Source organism: Lissotriton vulgaris, chromosome 2_1 (genome assembly GCF_964263255.1).
Source record: "Lissotriton vulgaris chromosome 2_1, aLisVul1.2, whole genome shotgun sequence".
Taxonomy (NCBI): domain Eukaryota; kingdom Metazoa; phylum Chordata; class Amphibia; order Caudata; family Salamandridae; genus Lissotriton; species Lissotriton vulgaris.
Window position 1 is genome coordinate 1,759,748,265 of NC_141687.1, and position 19,865 is coordinate 1,759,768,129.

The 19,865-nt window shown below is 48.5% G+C and overlaps 1 protein-coding gene across 1 annotated transcript in view; it reads left to right on the plus strand.

Annotated features, from left to right (window-relative positions):
• Nucleotides 1-19,865, plus strand: part of PGGHG (protein-glucosylgalactosylhydroxylysine glucosidase) — a 328,346-nt gene that overhangs the window by 256,899 nt on the left and 51,582 nt on the right. The window contains exons 9-11 of the mRNA XM_086957811.1: nt 6,118-6,254; nt 6,885-7,018; nt 7,187-7,282. Of these exons, the coding sequence (XP_086813937.1) occupies nt 6,118-6,254; nt 6,885-7,018; nt 7,187-7,282 (367 nt within the window). The remainder of the gene's footprint in view (nt 1-6,117; nt 6,255-6,884; nt 7,019-7,186; nt 7,283-19,865) is intronic.

Sequence of the window (19,865 nt, forward strand, 5' to 3'; positions counted from 1 at the left end):
TGTGGGTGTAGCCAGGCAGAGGCACCTGGCCTATTCACTGTGCAGGGCTGGGTCCTCAGACGCCCAGCAGGAGGTGGAGCCAGCATTGTCACTGGCAGGAGCAGAGCTATCGGCCTCCTGGTAGGAGGTGGGGCCAGGATCGTCCATGGAAGGCACAGAGCCATCAGTCGCCTGGCAGGAGGTGGAGCCAGCATTGTGTCAGGCAGGGCAGACTATCAGGAACTACTCTCCCCCTACTCTCAATGCAAATGTCCCACTCATCCCACACTGACTCACTCAGACCTCTGGAGCCACCCAGCTCCTGTCACACACACACACCAAACCAGCAGAAACCAGAAATAGTTAGACAAGAAAATAGTCCCTTTCTAAAAGTGCTATTTTCAAACCCAGAGTCCAAAAACCATCCACACAAACGGATGCGTGATTAAACCCAGAGTTCAGGGATACCAAACTCGACATTGCACCATGCTCCCCGAGCCAGCTAGGATTATAGCATTAATAATCCTGGCAGCCCATTCTAACTAATGGAGAGCAGGTTACCTTACAATAGTGAAAAACGAATATGGCTGTAATTCACTATTAGGACATGCCAACTTGGTCAGGCTTGTCCTACCTTATGCTTACAATGCACCCTGCCCGTGGGCCTACCATAGGGGTGACTAACATGAAGTTAAGGGAAGGTTTAGGGACCGGCAAGTAGGTGTACTTGCGCAGTCAGCGTGACAGTACCAGACTGCACGTAGGTCTAGCAATGGCAGACCTGTAGACATACTTTTACTAGGCCGCTCTTGTGGGTGGCACAACATGTGCTGCAAGCCCACGAGCAGCATTTGTATTTACAAGCCCTGGCACCCCTGGTGCACTAGACTAGGGACTGACAGTAAACCAAATAAGCCAAACATGGAATTCAATCAGTACAGTAATTTCACATAGGGAGCACTTGCACTGTGGCACTGATCAGCAGTGGCACAGTGCCCAAAGCAGTATACCAGCAAATACATCGTAAACAGAGGAGGCAAACAGAAAAAATGGAGGAGAGACTCAAGCCAATGATGTCAGGTCTAACACGTGGTATCTGGTGTCGTTTTATATTTTCTCCAAGCTGTGATTTATTGTTCATCCGTCACTAATGTTAGGTTTGTGGAGAAGGCTTCTGTATAATATTGGGGATTGAGGACCTGCGAGGGTATTGAGGAAGTAGGATATATTTGGGGATGCCCATTTTGTTCTTGCATGTGTACCCAGGGGGTGGGGAGTTTCAGTTTTTAACCTTATGTTCATTGGTGGCAGCCATGGTGGTGGAGCGTTGGGCGGATGAAGTGGGGTGCCACCAGTTATGAGAAATGGGGCAATTTAAATTCATATCGTGGAATTTGAGGGTGCTCAACTCTTTTGCAAAGCATTACAGAGTGCAGACTTACCTGCTCCAAAAAGGAGCCCACGTGGTGATGTTGCACCTATCAGACCCTGAAATTCAAAAGTTACATAAGAAATGGAGGGGGCAGATCTTCTCCACCACCTAATCCCCATATGCAAGGAGGTTATCGATTTGTGTGGCCCCGCAGGTCCCGTTCCAAGTACATGGCGACACAGAAGATATAGAGGGGAGGTATGGCTACACAGCAGATATAGAGGGGAGGTATGTGGTGGTGCATGACGCACTAGAGGGGACCTTTGGAGCGTCCGCACCAAGATAGTCGGCGTGGGAACGCTGCAGAGCGGAAAGCCCATTTCGCAGATCGCAGTTTTAAAAAATGTTAGGTTTATTAAAAATCACTTGCTTTTAACCCGCATACTTGCACATAAAAGAAATTTGCACACCTGCTGCTTGAGCGGGATCTATTGCTTTCTCCACTTCGGCTAGCGCCATCTTGGGGGAGGATTAGCCACTTGACGGCTCCATCTTGGTGAGCACACTAGTGGCAAGGGGGATACATGCCTACTGCCTATTTAAACTTGGGCAATGCAAGCAGAAGCGCGCTCGCGCGCCAGAGGCAAGCCCGTCTGCGCCCGTCCGCGTCTCGGACGTGCCTAGTGCCAGCTACGCTGCCCATTTAGGTAGCGACGGGACCCGCATCGTATATACCAGGAAACAGCTAATGGAACTAGGTCTAGGTAAGAGGGCAGACTCTGACATTACTTATCAGGGCGCCCATGAGAAAGAAGCAAGTAATGCTAGGAACAACATGCTGAGTTGTGGGCTGATCAACAGTTGGTCGTTGGTTAAGCACCGCATGAAAATCTCCATGCTGATTGAAGGTATGAACTTGGATGCATTATTCTTAACAGAAACTTGGATCCGAGCCGAGTCTGTGGTAGAAATAGGACTCGCCTGCCCGTAGGGGTTTAATATTTTGCACAACCCAAGAATAGAGGGCAGAGGAGGAGGGGCTGTAGTGATTTATAGAGAGGAGTTGAATTTTGCCCCTCTAAAAGTGGATGAGATCACTGGGATGGAGCTCATGGGATTTTTACTGCAGGAACCGAAAGGCAGCCAACGTACGGGTTTGATCTGCTACAGACCCCCAGGGAGTGCCACTCACTCAATCTGTTTTAGACATTATCACCAATCTCTCCCCTGCGCACTCCAGAATGATTATCCTGTGTGACTTTAACCTGTGGGAGAGTGCTACCCTGGGTAATCATCTGCGAGACTTGAATCACACTTTTGCAAATTTGAGTCTGCAACAGCTAGTTAAGCTCCTGACCCAACAAGGAGGACATTTTCTCGACCTGCTCTTTGCCAATGGTATGGACGCGGAGGTATTGTTATACTATATTATTATACCTCAAAATTGGACAGACCATCATCTAGTTCATTTTCAAATCACACTACCTGGCCAGAGGGGCCATTTTAAGAGGCCTTTGGTCTATCAGGTAGGGAGGGAATGGGCGAAGTTGGGTAGACGGGATGCCCTAATAACTCCACCAACCGATAATCTCTTCTGTGCTTCCGCCACAATAGAGGCGAACTATAACACCTGTCAGGAATTTATCAGGGAGGCTCTGGATCAATTAATCCTGGTAAAGAAAATCAGAACTAGAAATAAAATCTCAGCTCCATGGTACAACGAGGAACTGAAACATCTACGCCTGCTATGCAAAAAGGCGTAGAGGAAATGAAGGAAGGTATATTCAGTGGGGGATAAGCTAGAGCTGAGGGCAGCACAGACCACGTATAAGCTACAGATCCTCGAATGTAAAGCTCTTTTTTATGGCAATTCCATCCTACACGCCTCAAACGGAACCAAAGAACTTTTTAAGATAGTTAGAGAAATATCAGCTCCTATATGTTTGAGCAACAAAGTGGTGGCCTCCCAGGAATTATGCGATAATATTGCTTCGCATTTCCTGGATAAAGTGGGGAAGATCGTCAGCTCCTTTACGGAGACCAATACCGTCTCCCAGATTCCTGATCCACAGGAGATGGAGGGGGGCCCGGGTCAGCTATACACTCTTGATAGTTTTCAGGCCCTTACTGACCCTGCTTTTAATATCGTGGCGCAAAGTATATCTTCAGGGTCCCCACTCGACCCCTTGCCACAGAAAATATGGAAAACCTATGGCCAGACGACTTTCTTTTGACTAAGACAGATTTGCAACCAGTCCCAGGAAGAAGGCACTGTCCTGGTGGGCTGGAAGCAGGCAGTGGTGACACCCCTGATTAAGAAGCCCACCATGGAAAATCCGGTTAACTTTCGTCCAATCTCTCTGCTCCCTTTTCCTATTAAAATCCTGGAAAAGGTTGTCAGCAGATCCCTATCCGGATTTTTGGAGGAACATCAATTGCTGGATAAGGATCAGTTCGGTTTCGGCCGGGGCATGGGACGGAGTCTGCTCTGTCCACTATGATGGACAATTTACGAATGCGGGCTGATAACGGGAATGGCACAGTGTTGGTGCTTCTCGATATGTCATCAGGGTTCAACACAGTGAGCCACTCAATCCATCTAGAGAGACTGGAGAAAATAGGGGTGAAGGGACAGGCCTTGCAATGGCTACGTTCCTACTTGACAGGGAGAGAACAGACAGTCACCTTGGCACCATTTACATCTTGCAAATCATCTGTCACCCACGGGGTCCCCCAGGGCTCTGCCATCAGCCCCGTCCATTTTAATGTATATCTGCAGCCGCTCTTTCCTATCATTAAATCGTTCGGGGTTGACTTGGTCAACTACGCGGATGATACGCAGCTGGCATTCTCTTTGGAGGGAAAACAGGCAGTCTCCTTGGACCAGTTCCAAGAGTGCATGCGGCAGACCGCAGGCTGGCTGCGGAGGAACTCACTGCAGTTCAATTGTGGAAAGACCGAGGTGCTATATTGCTCTCCGGTGAGGCTGCCTACGCACACTCCAATGGAGTTCAGGCTTACCCTGGAGGAGGAGCCACTGATTCCAGCCAGCACGTTGCGGAATCTGGGGGTCCTAATAGATAAGAACCTCCAGATGGAGTCACAGGCAACTAAGACAGCTAATGTCTGCTTTGGTCTGCTATACCGGATACTTCCGACCCTACCAAAAGACTTGCGCTCATTGGTAGTAAGCAGTACAGTGATGAGCAGACTGGACTATTGTAACTCTTTGTATCTAGGGGCCCCTCAGTACATCTTCCAGGGGTTGCAAAGAGTCCAGTCTGCAGCAGCAAAACTGGTGCAGAATTTGAGGCGTAATTCATCCTTTACTTCTGCACTACGAGAGCTCCATTGGCTTCCAATCAAGGAAAGGGTTGTTTTAAAATCACTCTGCCAGGTGTTCAGAGCATCACATGGGATGGGCCCAATCCCTTTGCAGGAAAGGTTCTCCTGGTACCTTCTTCAGAGACAGATCCGGTCCTCTGGTGCCAGTCTACTGGCAACCACAAGATTCAAACGCTCCCAGATGGGGGGGGGGGCTTTCAGAGTAGTAGGGGCCCAGCTGTGGAATGAGTTGCCCCAAAGGATCGGACAGATTGACTCTCTAACTGAATTCAGAAAGAGCCTGAAAACCTGGCTGTTTCCGAAAGTCTGATCCATACTGTCCTTCTCTCTACTCGCCATCATGCTGACCAAGTGTTCTGATAACTGAAGCGCCAGGATACCGGTAGGGTGGCAGCAGCGCTATACAAGCACAGATACAATACAATACAATACTAGATGGTGTGGAGGTGTGTCTGGTAAATGTCTGTGCTCTGAACGCAGATGATGGCTAGTTTTATTTGGACCTAGAGAAGCTGCTATTTCCCTACATGGGGGTGCCAATAATATGAGCTGGAGACTTTAATTGTGTGCTTGATGGTAATTTAGATAGACATCCCCTCAAGCTGCATACTAAGGCCAATATGGCAGCAGCTTTGCGGGACGTGATGTATCGCTTGCACTGCGTCGACATCTGGCCCGAGACACAACCTGAAGTACAAGGGCATACTTGATATACACGCTCCCGAGCTGTTTCTAGCAGACTTTACCATTTTTTGCTCTCTAGGGAGGCTTCCGTGGCACGGACCCACATATTGGGCCGCTTCCTGTCAGACCATGCTCTGGTATTGTTGGAATGGGGGTTAGACTGCAGTATGCTAAGGATTTCATTGTGGTGCCAGCGTCCGGATACCATTTGAGACGCGGTGTTCCAAGAGGAGATTCGGAAGGCCATTGCTGTTTATTTTACACTAATTGGTTGTCCTCTACCAGTAGGGGAGTGGAATGGGACACACTAAAAGTGGGGATCCGAGGAGAATGTTTGTCTAAAGTTGGGGGTACAAGATGATGTCTGGACCGGTAGCTTAGCAAGGTGGAGGACGCGTTGGCCAGACTGAAGCCCTCCTGTCCTGACAACTCCAGTTTCCCATTACGATTCCCTGCACTACGCCTTATCAGTGATAATTCTAACTGTAGTACAATGCGGTGACTTCACCTAAATGTTGCAATGTACAATTAAAAAAGCTGAAAAAATAAATAAATTTCATCTCCGGAGCCTGTAATGTCCTTTAATTTCCTAATAATGTATCTAACTTCCGATTACCCGTATTGGTAAACACTGTGAATAAAAAATGTTAACGATTTTGTTTGGAAACCATTACTACAAGCCAGGACCGCACTTTGGCGCCACGTGTCTTTCTGACATGTTCTTCCTTTCCACTTAGCCTAAACTTTGCTATCGATTTGGCTGTTCTGCTTCAAGTCCCCGTGCCTGAAAACTGGAAAGAAGTTGCGAAAAAAATTAAAATTCCATTTGACCTGGAGAAGAAGTATCACCCCGAGTTTGATGGGTATGTAGCAGGTGAGTGAGCGTAAATGTACCCTATTGACGTTTCCTGTGCCATTCCCCGCCCGGGCACCTGTCCAAGAGGCATTCTTTACATCAATACAAGAGACTGCTGCATATTTAATATAGGGAGCGGAAGTCTGAAGCAGAAAAGATAATTTGAACTTTGCTTTTCCGTAGAATTTGTGTATTCCTGCATGATTGTTGTAATGCCCGATGGGGCCAGCTTGATCATTGTAGTTTCCTTCCGCCTCCTTCACCGATACCCTAATAATTCACTATTTTCCTAAATTAAGGGGCTAACACATTGGTCCTCCACCTAGGCATATCTATGTAGGACCCTGATGCTCCACAGGGTTATACCCTTGCAGTGAGATCAGGCTGTCTCACAACCTTCAGTCTCATCTTTCCCAGGCCCCATCTTTGGGGAATGCTATACAGAAGTTCATGTAACTCAGCCCTATCACCACTCTTTGAAAGAAGATCCAGCCCCTTCTTTGCACTCATTGAAAAAGAGTTCCACAAGGAGAGAAACCATCACTTTTTGAAATTAGTGGTGATGGTGCCAGGCAAGGACTCTGGATTGAAATGTTCGCTCATATTTTTGATTGATAACATCAGACACTCCATCTCTTTGTTATCTAGGTGACGCTGTGAAACAGGCAGATGTTGTCTTGATGGGTTTCCCGCTCATGTATCCCATGATCCCAGAGGTGCGCAGAAGTGACCTGGAAATGTATGAACCAATCACTGACCCTGAAGGGCCAGCAATGACTTGGGTAAAGAAGCTAAGCTTTTCTTTCTTATCCATACTACCTAGAGGCACTAATATCTTTGATACTGACTGTTAAGTATTGTGATATTGTATTCTGTCCTCAACCTGTTCAGGTTGGGAAAACTGTCATGGCACCCACAATATGAGACGTCTCTCTTGTGTTTCTCTTCAGAGCATGTTTGCTGTTGGATGGCTGGAGCTGAAGGAGGTTCAGAGGGCACATGGCCAAGTGCAAAAATGTTTTGCAAACATTACAGAACCATTTAAGGTGGGAGACATGGAGAGCTTTTTTAACATTTTCGATCTAACATGCAATAGCATTGCATGATGTACCTCTTCGAGCCATGCTTGTAAAATTGTGATCTATCCCCAGGCTCTGGTTTCTTATTTAAAGCCAGGTGAGGAGCAGTACAGTCTGTGCAGTAACCCTATGCCAGGAAGTGAAAAGCACTTCACAGTGCACTACTCCGATGATGAACACCCACCTGTTCTACCACTCTGGTAGTTTATGATCTTCTTCTGTACCTGCTTTAATATTTATTTCCCATCGGACAGCACTACTGTCTAGTCACCTTCTCCCTGATCTTGGAGTACCACCTGTCTTCACTACCCTCCCCTGTCAGGAGGACAGAGTCTTCCTGCTATACCCACTTCATTTATGGCATCTCCCCCTTCATTTCTATTTCCCTTCCTATAGGAAAGTTCCTACACGTCCTTTGGCCCACACCACATCCCCCCTCATCTTTATCCACTCCTCCACCATAGAAGTGCACCTTTATTTTGCCTCCATCAGTAGTGCAGATCCCCCCTTGTTCCCCTTCCCCCTCTTTCCTCATCTGTGTCCTTTAATACACAGTAGTTACATTCCTCCCACATGCGTATGCTTCCACTCCTGGTAAAGCAGTTCCTTGTCTTCATTTTAGCTCCCTTCCCATAGTGCAGTTCCTCCTACTCCAAATGCTTCTGTTGCTTCTATATTCCCCTCTGTTTCCAGTAGACTGTTCTATCCTTTTTCATTGGCATACTAAAATGGTAGTTACCGTCTCCTAGCGTATATTTAATCTAACCTGCCCCGTAGTTTAGCTTTTTTCCTCCCAGCTTGTAGTGTTGTTTTCTCTTGCTTCCTGCTTGCACATTCCCCCATGGCCTTCCTCCAAGGTTTACCCATCTCTGTTTCATGCAGTAGTGTTACTCTATTCCCATCCCCTGCCACCTTCACTTGATGTTTATGCGGTTTCTCGTGTCCTAATTTTTCTTCTGTTGCAGTACTACCCCAGTTTATGTTGTAGCAGGTAGCCACTACTTCTATGACAACCTACCAGTGGTTGGACTGTGTCTCACCTTATTTTCCGGGGAGTATTAGCCCAGAGACAGGGGGGGCAGCTTGAATTTATGGATTGAGATAAAAGCCAAAGTATAAAGAGCCTCGAGAAGATCTTGGGTGTAGAGCTGCCTGTCTGAAAGTGTGACTGAGTATCAGCTGTTCAGGAAGGATGCTCTTAAGACATAGTACACAGGCAAAATGACCTGGGATCTGGACAGGAAAGAGCAAAAGAGAAGACAATACCAGTTCCCCTTACCGAACACAACATAGTGTAAGTAAGCAATACATGGTAATGCAACAATAATTGCTGCTTCAAAAGACAATACTTCTATACGTGATTTATAAAAAAAGACATGATTATATGGATCCTCTATACCTGTGGTGAAAATTACCAGACAAAAAGCTGAAAAGACCCTGCAGATAACACAAGTTAGAAAATTAAAGCATGCTGCTCCCTAAACATGGGAAGCATATGCTTTTAATAATTAAAAAAAAATTAAACATAGCAGCAGCTAGCCATCTTGCAATGATATTGTACTTGGCGTTTCGTTGTTTTGAAGTTCCAATGACCACCTTTTTGATATCTTGGAATGGTAAACCTATGAAACTATAGACATTACTATTCCATGACGGTGGCCTGGTCTACAAGCTGTGGCCTCGCAGTATGCAATGCACTGAAGATGAAGTGAGCAGCAAGCAAGCAGCCTGATAGCACTGTTTGGGGAGCCTTAGTATGTTCTAAAAATAATAAAAATAAAAAGATGAGAAGGAAAGACATGAGAGGGAAAAATGTAATGCTGAAGGACTGGCCCACCAATCCTGGCACTGAAGCACACTCATTTTTAGGTTTTGCCTGGCGTAGCACTGCGCAGCAGTGTTCGCGCAGGCGAAATCTTATATTTTAGCAGTACGGGAGTTTGTCCCGCCTCTCTGTTCCATTGGCTAGCTCCATAAATGGAGGCTAGCCATTGGAAGAGAGATCTGTCCTCAATTGTCGGACCAGATTTGTGGGCGTTCCGGTGATTTTTTTCGCATCCCACCTCTTTTAGAACGTCATTGCAGCGGTGGGTGGTGGTTTTTTTTTTTTTTTTTTTAGGTTTGTTTTGGTCATATCTCTCTAAGATGGCGGCTGGGCGGTAGGCTTCATGGCGTGGTCCGCTTTAACACCCGACACAATGGCCAATTCAAAGACCCCAGGAAGGCGATACCCCTTGGTTCGGGCCCTGAGAAATCCACCCCGCAGCTGTTTAGAGGAATCGCTGTGGGCGTACCGTGTGTGACAGGAACTGTGAGAACGAAGCAAAGTGTCGAGGGAGCTCACAGCTCACCTGCCGGTCCTTGTGGGCGATCCGTGCCTCACGCCTAGGCCTTTCATCTGCAAGGAGACAGTACATTATTGGTTGTGACACCCTCCTCCTCTCTTTCACCCCCTCCTGCCGTCACCTCTGCTTCCTTCCCTCGCATCTCGCTCTTTCCTCCAGCCTCATCCTTTGCCTTCCCTCCTCCTCCTCCTCCTCTCGTATCTCCACTCCTCCTTCCCCCTCCCTCTCCCTGTTCCTTGCAGGGGGCGGCGGGGGAGGCTGGGGCGCGGGCTGCGCATGGGGCCGGGAGGGCTGTGAGAGCAGGGCGGCTGCGAGCGCCGGCTGAGGGACCGGAGATGCGGGAGCTGCTGCAGGAAGTGGGCGCCCGAGCCCTGCTCTTCGGGGTCTTCGTGTGAGTACCGGGCGGGAGGGACTCACTACTGTGGGGAGAGGGAATACTACGGGTATGAGTGAGTGAATGAATACATCTGAAGTCGCTGCTCAACAGCTGGATTCACTCAAGGGGCGAGTGAGACTAGAGAGGGGCAGTGCGACGAGGGTAAGACTGGGGTCACTGCAGTGGTAAGTAGAGAGCGCAGACACCTGAGTGACACAGAGGTAGGCAGTGAGAGTGAGACTCGGTCCCTGGCGGGCAGTGAGAGTGCGAGTCAGGGAACTCGTGGGCAGTGAGAGTGTGACTCGGGGACTGGTGGGCAGGGGGAATGAGACTCGTGCACTCGTGGGCTGTGAGAGTGAGACTAAGGGCTCTCGTGGGCAGTGAGAGTGAGACTCGGTCCCTGGCGGGCAGTGAGAGTGCGACTCAGGGCACTCGTGGGCAGTGAAAGTGAGACTCGGGGACTGGTGGGCAGGGGGAATGAGACTCGAGCACTCGTGGGCTGTGAGAGTGAGACTCAGGGCTCTCGTGGGCAGTGAGAGTGAGACTCGGTCCCTGGCGGGCAGTGAGAGTTTGACTCAGGGCTCTCGTGGGTAGTGAGAGTGAGACTCGGTCCCTGGCGGGCAGTGAGAGTGCGACTCAGGGCACTCGTGGGCAGTGAGAGTGAGACTCGGGGACTGGTGGGCAGGGGGAATGAGACTCAGGCACTGGCGGGCAGGGAGAGAGACTCGGGCACTGCTGGGCAGTGAGGGTGAGACTTGGGCACTGGTGGGCAGTGAGAGTGAGACTCGGGGACTGGTGGGCAGGGGGGATGAGACTCAGGCACTGGCGGGCAGGGAGAGAGACTTGGGCACTGCTGGGCAGTGAGGGTGAGACTTGGGCACTGGTGGGCAGTGGAAGTGAGACTCGGGCACTGCTGGGCAGTGAGGGTGAGACTCGGGCACTGGTGGGCAGGGGGAATGAGACTCGTGGGCTGTGAGAGTGAGACTCAGGGCTCTCATGGGTAGTGAGAGTGAGACTCGGTCCCTGGCGGGCAGTGAGAGTGCGACTCAGGGCACTCGAGGGCAGTGAGAGTGAGACTCAGGCACTGGTGGGCAGGGGGAATGAGACTCGTGCACTCGTGGGCTGTGAGAGTGAGACTCAGGGTTCTCGTGGGCAGCGAGAGTGAGACTCGGGCACTGGCGGGCAGTGAGAGTGCGACTCAGGGCACTCGTGGGCAGTGAGAGTGAGACTCAGGGACTGGTGGGCAGGGGGAATGAGACTCGTGCACTCGTGGGCTGTGAGAGTGAGACTCAGGCACTGGTACCGGAGTTGGATTCGGCACCGTCCTCAGAGTAAGCATAAAGGCAAATATTTTTTTTTGTACTTGTATAGCGCACAGCTACCCGCTGTGGGTTTCCCGGCGCTTGTACGAATACCGCAAAGGAACTCTTCCTGGCTTTCCCTGCGAAGTGCCCACTCCTGGGCACCCTCATGGTGCAGACCAGGCATCCCTCGCGTTGTGGGGGCCGTTGTGGAGACTAAGCAAACTATTGCCCAGAGTTGCAGCGCGGGACCCATGATCAGAATTGGCACTGAGGCGAGAATATCCGGTCAGGGGAATTAATGAACCCGAGACCCGCCGAGGCAGGAATCGAACCCTGGTCCCTGGCCAGAGCTCTGCATCGAGGTCTGCCCACTCTAACCATTGAGCCACACTTCTCCACACTTCTAAGCATAAAGGCAAATACGGACACTGCAGCGTGCATTAAAGTGGCACTGCTCTGAGGTGGGGGTAGACTGTGGTCCCTGCTTGGACAGAGAGGATGGAGGTGCACTGCAGAGTGAGACTGCGGGCACTGCTGGGTCAATGAGAATAATGCACTGCCGGGGGACTCAGGTTGCTGGGGAGCGAGCTCTTGGCCCTGCTGGTGCACTAAGTTTGGGGGACTTCTGGGAGAGAGAGTGACTGCTGAGAAAGAATGGGGTACAGCTGAGTGAGTGATGCTGGGGTCTGCTGGGGACTCAGGCAGGAGACCTGCAGCGCAGATAACCCAGGGCAGTGGACAGGGGGCTCTGGAGGGTGCTGGAAGAGTCAGTGTGGCACACTGCTGTGAGGGTAAATCTCTGGCCGTGCTAGAGAGTGAAAGCCGGCGACTGACACCGCTGAATAGTGGGGCTGCAGCGCTGAGGGTGAGGGGCTACGGGAAGGAACGACTGTCAGTAGGGGAATTAAACCGAGGACTGCGGAATCAGTGAGGCAACCCCTGCTTCTGGGCTTTGGGGTGAGGGGCTGCAAGGTGAATGAGACTGAGTACTGCAATAATTGTCAGCGGTGCATGTGGAATGTGGCTCTGCACGGAGAGGGACACATCTGGAAGAAGGGTGCCTTTTTTCGGTTTTGGAGAGTGAGACTTGGGGGTTCTCCTGTGGGGTGGCAGGAGGGGGGTGCAGGGGGAGACCAGAAGAGGTCATAACCAGTTTAGAGACCCCTGCACTGAAAGGGAGTGAGACTGGGCATCGCTGTAGAGGCAACCCACGGTGGGCGCTGCTGGGGTGCAAGAATGAGCTTGCGCTGGGGTGAGACGGTCCAGGGGTGTGGATGGACTGCTCAGACGAGGAACTGTGGGGCACTTCCGGTGAGTGAGACTGCTCCCTTCACAGACTTCACTGAGTCAGTCACCTCGTGCCCAACTCCTCACACAATGCCACGTATGCCACTCTTATAGATTACCAGCCTCTGTCCATTGCAGAGTCTTTATTCTCCTATCACGAAGCCCCGTCCCCGCTCTCCCGGCACGGGAAGCATCTAAAGAACTAGCCCAGAAAACAGCTTACTCACCGTCACAGTTACTCCCCATGCTTAAAGCTGCTCCTCGAGGCTGGCTGTTTCTGCGGCTTCAATAACAAGGAAAAACGTTTTTTAATGAACTGCATTTGTAACACGTTGCCAGCACTTCACCCCCGCTTCTATTTTTGGGCAGTTTTAAATAACGCAAAAGTAGGTATTGGAGTGCTTTACATGAGCACCAACTACATTACACAAGTACATTAGGTAATGTTATTTTTCTGTGCTGTGGCATTTCTGAAGTAGCGTCCAAACCTGGGCCTGTGGTGTTCCTGGATCCAAAGCACAGTGGTATGCAGTAGTGTACGAGGTTGTTATTCCTCCACTATAGTTGTACGCCGTCTTCTTCCCAGTTCAGTGGTATTTGTCACTCGCAGTTACAATTGCAGCCTCTCTCGTGTAGTCAGGGCATAATGTTTCTACTTCTGAGGTTTCATTTAGCTATTTAAGGTATTCTGGGAGTTGTTTTCGTTTGAGTGGCAGGTCGGATACCAATGGTTTGTTCAGAATAGCCAAGCACTGGAAACATGGCTGTGCTTGCTTCCTTGCCCCCTGGCTGTGCTTGCTTCCCTGCCCCCTGGCTGTGCTTGCTTCCCTGCCCCTGGCTGTGCTTGCTTCCCTGCCCCCTGGCTGTGCTTGCTTCCCTGCCCGTGCTTGCTACCGTGCCTGTGCTTGCTTCCCTGCCCCCTGGCTGTGCTTACTTTCCCACCCCTTGGCTGTGCTTGCTCCCCCGCCCCCTGGTTCCCCTTCCCCTGGATGTGCTTGCTCCCCTGCAACCTGGCTGTGCTTGCTTCCTTGCCACCTGGCTGTGCTTGCTTCCCTGCCCCCTCGCTGTGCTTGCTTCCCTGTCCCCTCGCTGTGCTTGCTTCCTTGCCCCCTCGCTGTGCTTGCTTCCCTGCCCCCTCGCTGTGCTTGCTTTCCTGAGTGTGTGTGTGGCTCTGGGTGGGTGGGTGTGGCTCTGGGTGGGTGTGTGTGGCTCTGGGTGGGTGTGTGTGGCTCTGGGTGTGTGTGTGTGGCTCTGGGTGGGTGTTTGTGGCTGTGTGTGTGTGTGGCTCTGTGTGTGTGTGTGTGTGGCTCTGGGTGTGTGTGTGTGTGTGTGTGTGGCTCTGGGTGTGTGTGTGTGTATGTGTGGCTCTGGGTGTGTGTGTGGCTCTAGGTGTGTGTGTATGTGTGGCTCTGGGTGTGTGTGTGGTTCTGTGTGTGTGTGTGTGTGTGGCTCTGGGTGTGTGTGTGTGTGTGGCTCTGGGTGTGTGTGTGTGTGTGTCTGTGTGTGTGTGTGTGTGTGTGTGTGTGGCTCTGGGTGTGTGTGTGTGTGGCTCTGGGTGTGTGTGTGTGGCTGGCTCTGGGTGCGTATGGCTGGCTCTGGGTATGTGTGTGTGGCTCTGGGTGTGTTTGTGTGGTAGTAATTGTTGTCTGCTGAGCTCGTCCGTAGGGTACAATAGGTCTCACATTTGCGAGAGATTAAGCTAATGGCAATCTAAATGATAATGCCATTTATTTATCTGTTTTCAAAACCAACACATAAATACATATTTTGTCATTTACAATGCCAATAGCTCTAACTTTTCCAAAGGCGAAACCATTGCATTGTAAATGCTTGTTAGAAAGATGTCCACATGAGCAGAAAAAATTGAGTCACTCATAGGACAAAAGAACAAAAGTCTGGATTGACTGACCCACTGACCCATGCTGAATGTAATCTGTGAAATTTTATGTAACAAAATACATGCCTGCATGATTAACATGGTAATATAGCAATCCACCCATAAAGGCTTATTTGCTTTAACATACACTTTACAATACATACATGTGGCTAATTGAATTTGAATGTGATTTATTGCTTTCAGCAACAGGTGCCTTTCACAAGATGGAAAAGGGAATACAAAACAAATTAACAAAATATAGCTTGGACAAAGAACAGGAAATACATATAAAATGCATTGGAGTAAGGGAATAAAAAAAAATAAGTGATACAACTGCAAATAAATGGGCATTTTGCTACACTACATAAACACCCCATTTGCTTCATCGGAAATGTGAGCTATACATCCTGGTTGGAAGGGGAGCTTCCTTAGTATTTTTAACTTTCATTGCCTTCAGTCACACCAAAAGTTTCATTTTGGAGGCACATGTCTTAAGATCTGGTTTCTCCTCAGGTTCTCTTGTAGGGTGCTGGCCCTAGAACCTAGCACCACACATTCAGCTTGATTTCCATGGACTTTCAGAATTACCTTCCTTATACACTGCAGGTCATGTGTCCAATTAATAGTGTGGCTCACTTTTTCTTTAACCAAAATAATGTTTTGTTCCGCAGAGCATCAGATGGCTCCCATCACGTGGTTCTAGGCACCTTTGTGATCACAAGGGTGTGGGTATTATTCACCAGGAACCAAACAGACTTCTCTGTAATAGGAGACATTGACAACTTTAATTCTAGCAGTGGGCCTTTGGGGATTTGGCTCCTTTCCTCTATTGACAAACAGTGACCATTGGTCCTACATTGCTTCCTGTCAGAGATATCTCCTGCAGGGTGGCATGTGTTTCATTTTTGTCCTCACTTTCTATGGTAGGAATTCTTTTTTGTGTGGTCCCTTCAAAACATTAGCCTTGTGGACATTACTGGATAGGTTGTTGGAATTTTACTTTGCTGAGACGCAGGGAGTGTAAGCTAGTAAGTACATTTTAATGTACAGTTAATTAAAACCATTACAAATATCCGTCTAATTACACGTTTTCATACTAAAAGTACATATCGTGACTCATTGCCATTGTGGGGGTTCAAGAGTAACAAGCATTTACAATGCAAAGGTCTCAGCTTTGTTAAAGTTAGAGCTATTGGCTTTGCAAATGGCATTTTTTTCATTTTTTTAAAAAACATAAATACGTGGTATTTATTGTCATTTACAAATGCAATAGGTGAGCATTAGAGAGTAGTAGAGAGCATTAGCGGACACAGAGCCACACACACACACACACACACAGCCACACACACACACAGCCACACACACACAAAGCCACATACACACACACAGAGCCACACACACACACAGCCATACACACACACTCAGGAGAGCAAGCACAGCGAGGGGGCAGGGAAGCAACACACACACAGAGCCACACAAACAGACAGAGACACACACACACACACACAGACAGAGCCAAACACACACACACAGACAGAGCCACACACAGACAGAGCCACACACACACAGAAAGAGCCACACACAGAGAGCTCTCTGCCCAGTAACGCCCCAGGGAGGGCGCTGTAAAATCAACCATCTTTCACGCATTCGCGTTAAAAAGAGTCGCTGGGAAAATAACCCTAAACCCTGCTGTTGTCTATAAACACACTGTAATTTGTATTTCACTCTGACCAAAAGAGGGCCAGACCCTCAAACCCAGACGGCGGGCCTGAATACCAAAACCTACCCTGGGGTGCGGCACGATCACCTAGAGACTTGATTAGGGGGGTCCTCTCTATGAACTCCAGGCGCAGGATTTAAAACACCGTAGTCCGTATTGCTGGTGTACTGTCGAACGACGACGCAATGACAGCCTGTTGAAACTAGAGGAGTGTTCTAGAGAAACAGAATACACTGCAGGTGTAAAGGCAACAATACACGCCCCAGAAAACCGCCTGTGGGAATCACTCGTCTTCGGCACCGAAATAATCACAATCAGCCAATCGGGGCGGCGCAGCAGTCCGGCTGTCATTACTGTCGAGGATCTGCAAGTATGGTGTGTGAATTCAGTTTTCCGCATGTGTATGGTTAAGAAACAAGCACACTTAACCCGCACCAACTCACATGGGGGATTAAATGCTCGCAGCGGGAACTTCTCATTAAATAGGCCACGATTTCCTTCGTGTGATGAAGGTAATTAGTGATCTGTGAGGCAAATGCAACTGCGATACATCTACAGGGACAGCGAAATGCGAAGATCGGGGCTCGAACAAGATAGGAGCGCTCCACACGACCATGTTTCTCAGAGGTGAAGCAGAAATGCCTCAGAGAAACGCGCCGCCATTTTGCGACTGGGGGGCGTGTTTTTCTTTCTCTCCTCATCCCATTGGCTGGAATGTAAAATTCCAGCCAATGGGAAGAGGAGAGAAAGAACCTAAAAAACCACGCCTCTCATTCCCAAAAACACGGGGCTTCAATGGACAGAAGCCCCTCTCCTCCAATGGCTGGCCTCCATTTAGGAAACCAGCCAATGGAGAAGAGGGGCGGGTTCAAGCCCCTCACTGAAAAACATAAGATCTCGCCGGCGAGAATTAGCAAGCGCAGTCTACGCAGGCCGAGACCTAAAAAAACACTATTAAATAGTCGGGAGGAAGTGGGATTGATGGACTTTATTGAAGCGGCAAGCTCTTCCTTCGATATGTTGACTATGAACAGTATTTCATCCCAGGTTTTCTTGTCCGTCTAAATCTAACATGTACATTTGGAATAAGGTGCACTTAAATGGCCACTTCTGCAGGCTTCATACCTAATTGCAGGGTAGTTACAACACCTTATAAGTGAAGCTTTTCCTGCTTTTAAGTACCACTGCCATAAAACTTTTCCATGACAATCACGCTAGACCTATTGTGCGGGCTGAGAATGTGGATGCTTTAACTGATGTTTTGAATTGCTCCGAGGCCCTCAGTATCAGCTCTTCTGTCGACTGCTGAAGTTGGGTCTCATTCCTTTCCAGAATATCGGTGAGATTTCATGTAATACAGTACCTGTCTACAGCCTGTAACATAGCATGATAACATCCACCATTAAAGGGCTATTGACTTTAACAAATGCTTTTCACAATAAATAAGCCAAGCCCACTGCCTTTCTCATAACGTTTTATAATAAAGAGATCAAAAGTATGGCTTTGGACATAACCTTTACCATTGAACTAATCAGGCCTGTACTCCTTAACATTGAATTGTCACCATAACTAACTCAGGCCTAATTTATTTAGTGTAAGTGTTCTAACAAAGTAACCATCAGGCATACAGTCACACAATCAGAAATGTAAATAACTTTACAATTGACAAAGCAAAGTACTAGGTTTCCTAAGTGGACATGGTATGACCTTTTACACATAGCAACTAGAAAAAAAATAACACCATAATAATCTAATTATATAGAAGTTGTTTAATAGCATCACTATGGCTGTCATCCATCAAGGTCGCATGTGTGTGACCGAATAGTCAAATACAATAACTTTTCGTGATGAAGAGACTGGATCAAGAAGCTGGAGAAATAAATGATAAAAGCTCTTGAAGGGAAATCACTCTTTCTGTAGAAGCACACAGCGATTGACAAATAAAATTCTGCGCTCAGGTACACAAGCATCTGAGGGAGTCAATGTCCATATCGATAGTCCTCCTGAAAGCATTGTTTGATCTCGTTAGGTGAGGCAAAAGATGCACAATCAAGCCAGACATAAAAAGATCATTTTAATTGATAAATACATAAAGGATGAAATAATGACTGGAAGGTGAAAATGCAACACAAAGCACTCGGTCTATCATCTTATTGTGTTTGCTGTGTTCACCCTAAGTGATCAGGGTATGCCCAGACGTGGTTCCCTTGCTCACATTGCCACTGGATTCAAGCTAGCTTGACTGAGGATGGGTAAATCCTCAAAACAGGTCCCAGGATGCTTGTTTCCTGTCTATTGAGGAACTGGCCTGGCAGTTCAGGCTGGAATATTCCCATGAGGGCCAGGGTCAAGACTGATTTGCATATGGCTAGGTCCAAACTGGGGTGGCTTACTGAGCAGAAGAACGAAGATGGATTAAACCCAGACCTGTGACTGGGGTGAGTGCCTGAAAAGTTTCAACACTCCGTCCATCATCTTATTGTGTTTGCAGTGAAAATGAATTTCACCACACAGCAGAAATAATAGCTACCACACAGCAGCAATATCTGAAAATAAAATCTTTATCAATGGTGACTGTTCCCATATGCTGCATAATGATGTTTCTGCAACAAATCTCAGCCAGCTCTGGGCTCATAAAATATCCTTGGAGATTGCAGAAACAGCACATACATTGTTAGGTCCACTCTACAGTTTTTCCAACAGTGCTTTAAATATCATTTTCTTGGTTCATCTACAGCCCTGTGATAACCTCAGTTGCTTCGCTTCCCCTGAACCTAGCAGGCTGTATACGGTAATACATAACAGCGACCTAGAGCGAAAATAACCCTTCACTACTGTCGATGACATATGTGAAACAGCAGCGACATGTGATACAAAGTCGCTGTGGAATCGGTTGATCTCTCTAGGTCTGAAGCGATTCACAGTGACAGTCCGCGCATCACAGCCTGTGAAGAACTTAACCACCTTTCAGGCGGGTGAGAGGAAGAAACCTCTTCCTCAAGGAATAAACACAACAGCAGCTCCGTGCCTTCTCAAGTTGCCATCAGAATGAACCCAGAGCGCCTTCAACTAGGGTCGGTGATTAAACCTCCTCAAGATGACTGTCAGATAATGACTGAGGTGAAAGGATGCTTCTAACTAGAAGTCACAGTGGTGCAGACAGTCCATGTGCCAAACGAAATGAAATGGGTTGTAGCATGTGGTCCCCATTCTGTGGTACATACTATGCACCTCATACAACTAATGCCTGCCCAGTTCAGGGATAATCCCTTACCTGGCCTTAAACTCACATTAGCAGCCCACACAGAAGCTGATGCTACTATGCTTCAGTAACCTTCTGACTCCCATGAAGTCAGAAGGTTCCTGAAGCATAGTACTTGAGCCACTGACATACCACCATAACATTTGCATTACCTAGGAGCACTTCTTCCTGCTACCACCCAGTCAGGTACCACCTGAATGAGCTGCAATACACTCCCCCAGCCTGCTCAGGGGTGTTTGGGGGTGGAGGTTGTACTATGTCTTCTCAACAGTGTATGGCATCTGGGGATTTGCTATAAACAGGATCTACCTCCTGCCCCCTCTTCCTGCTCAGTGCTGGTCATGTGAGTTTGACTATGGCTGTTCCATGGCACCTATGTG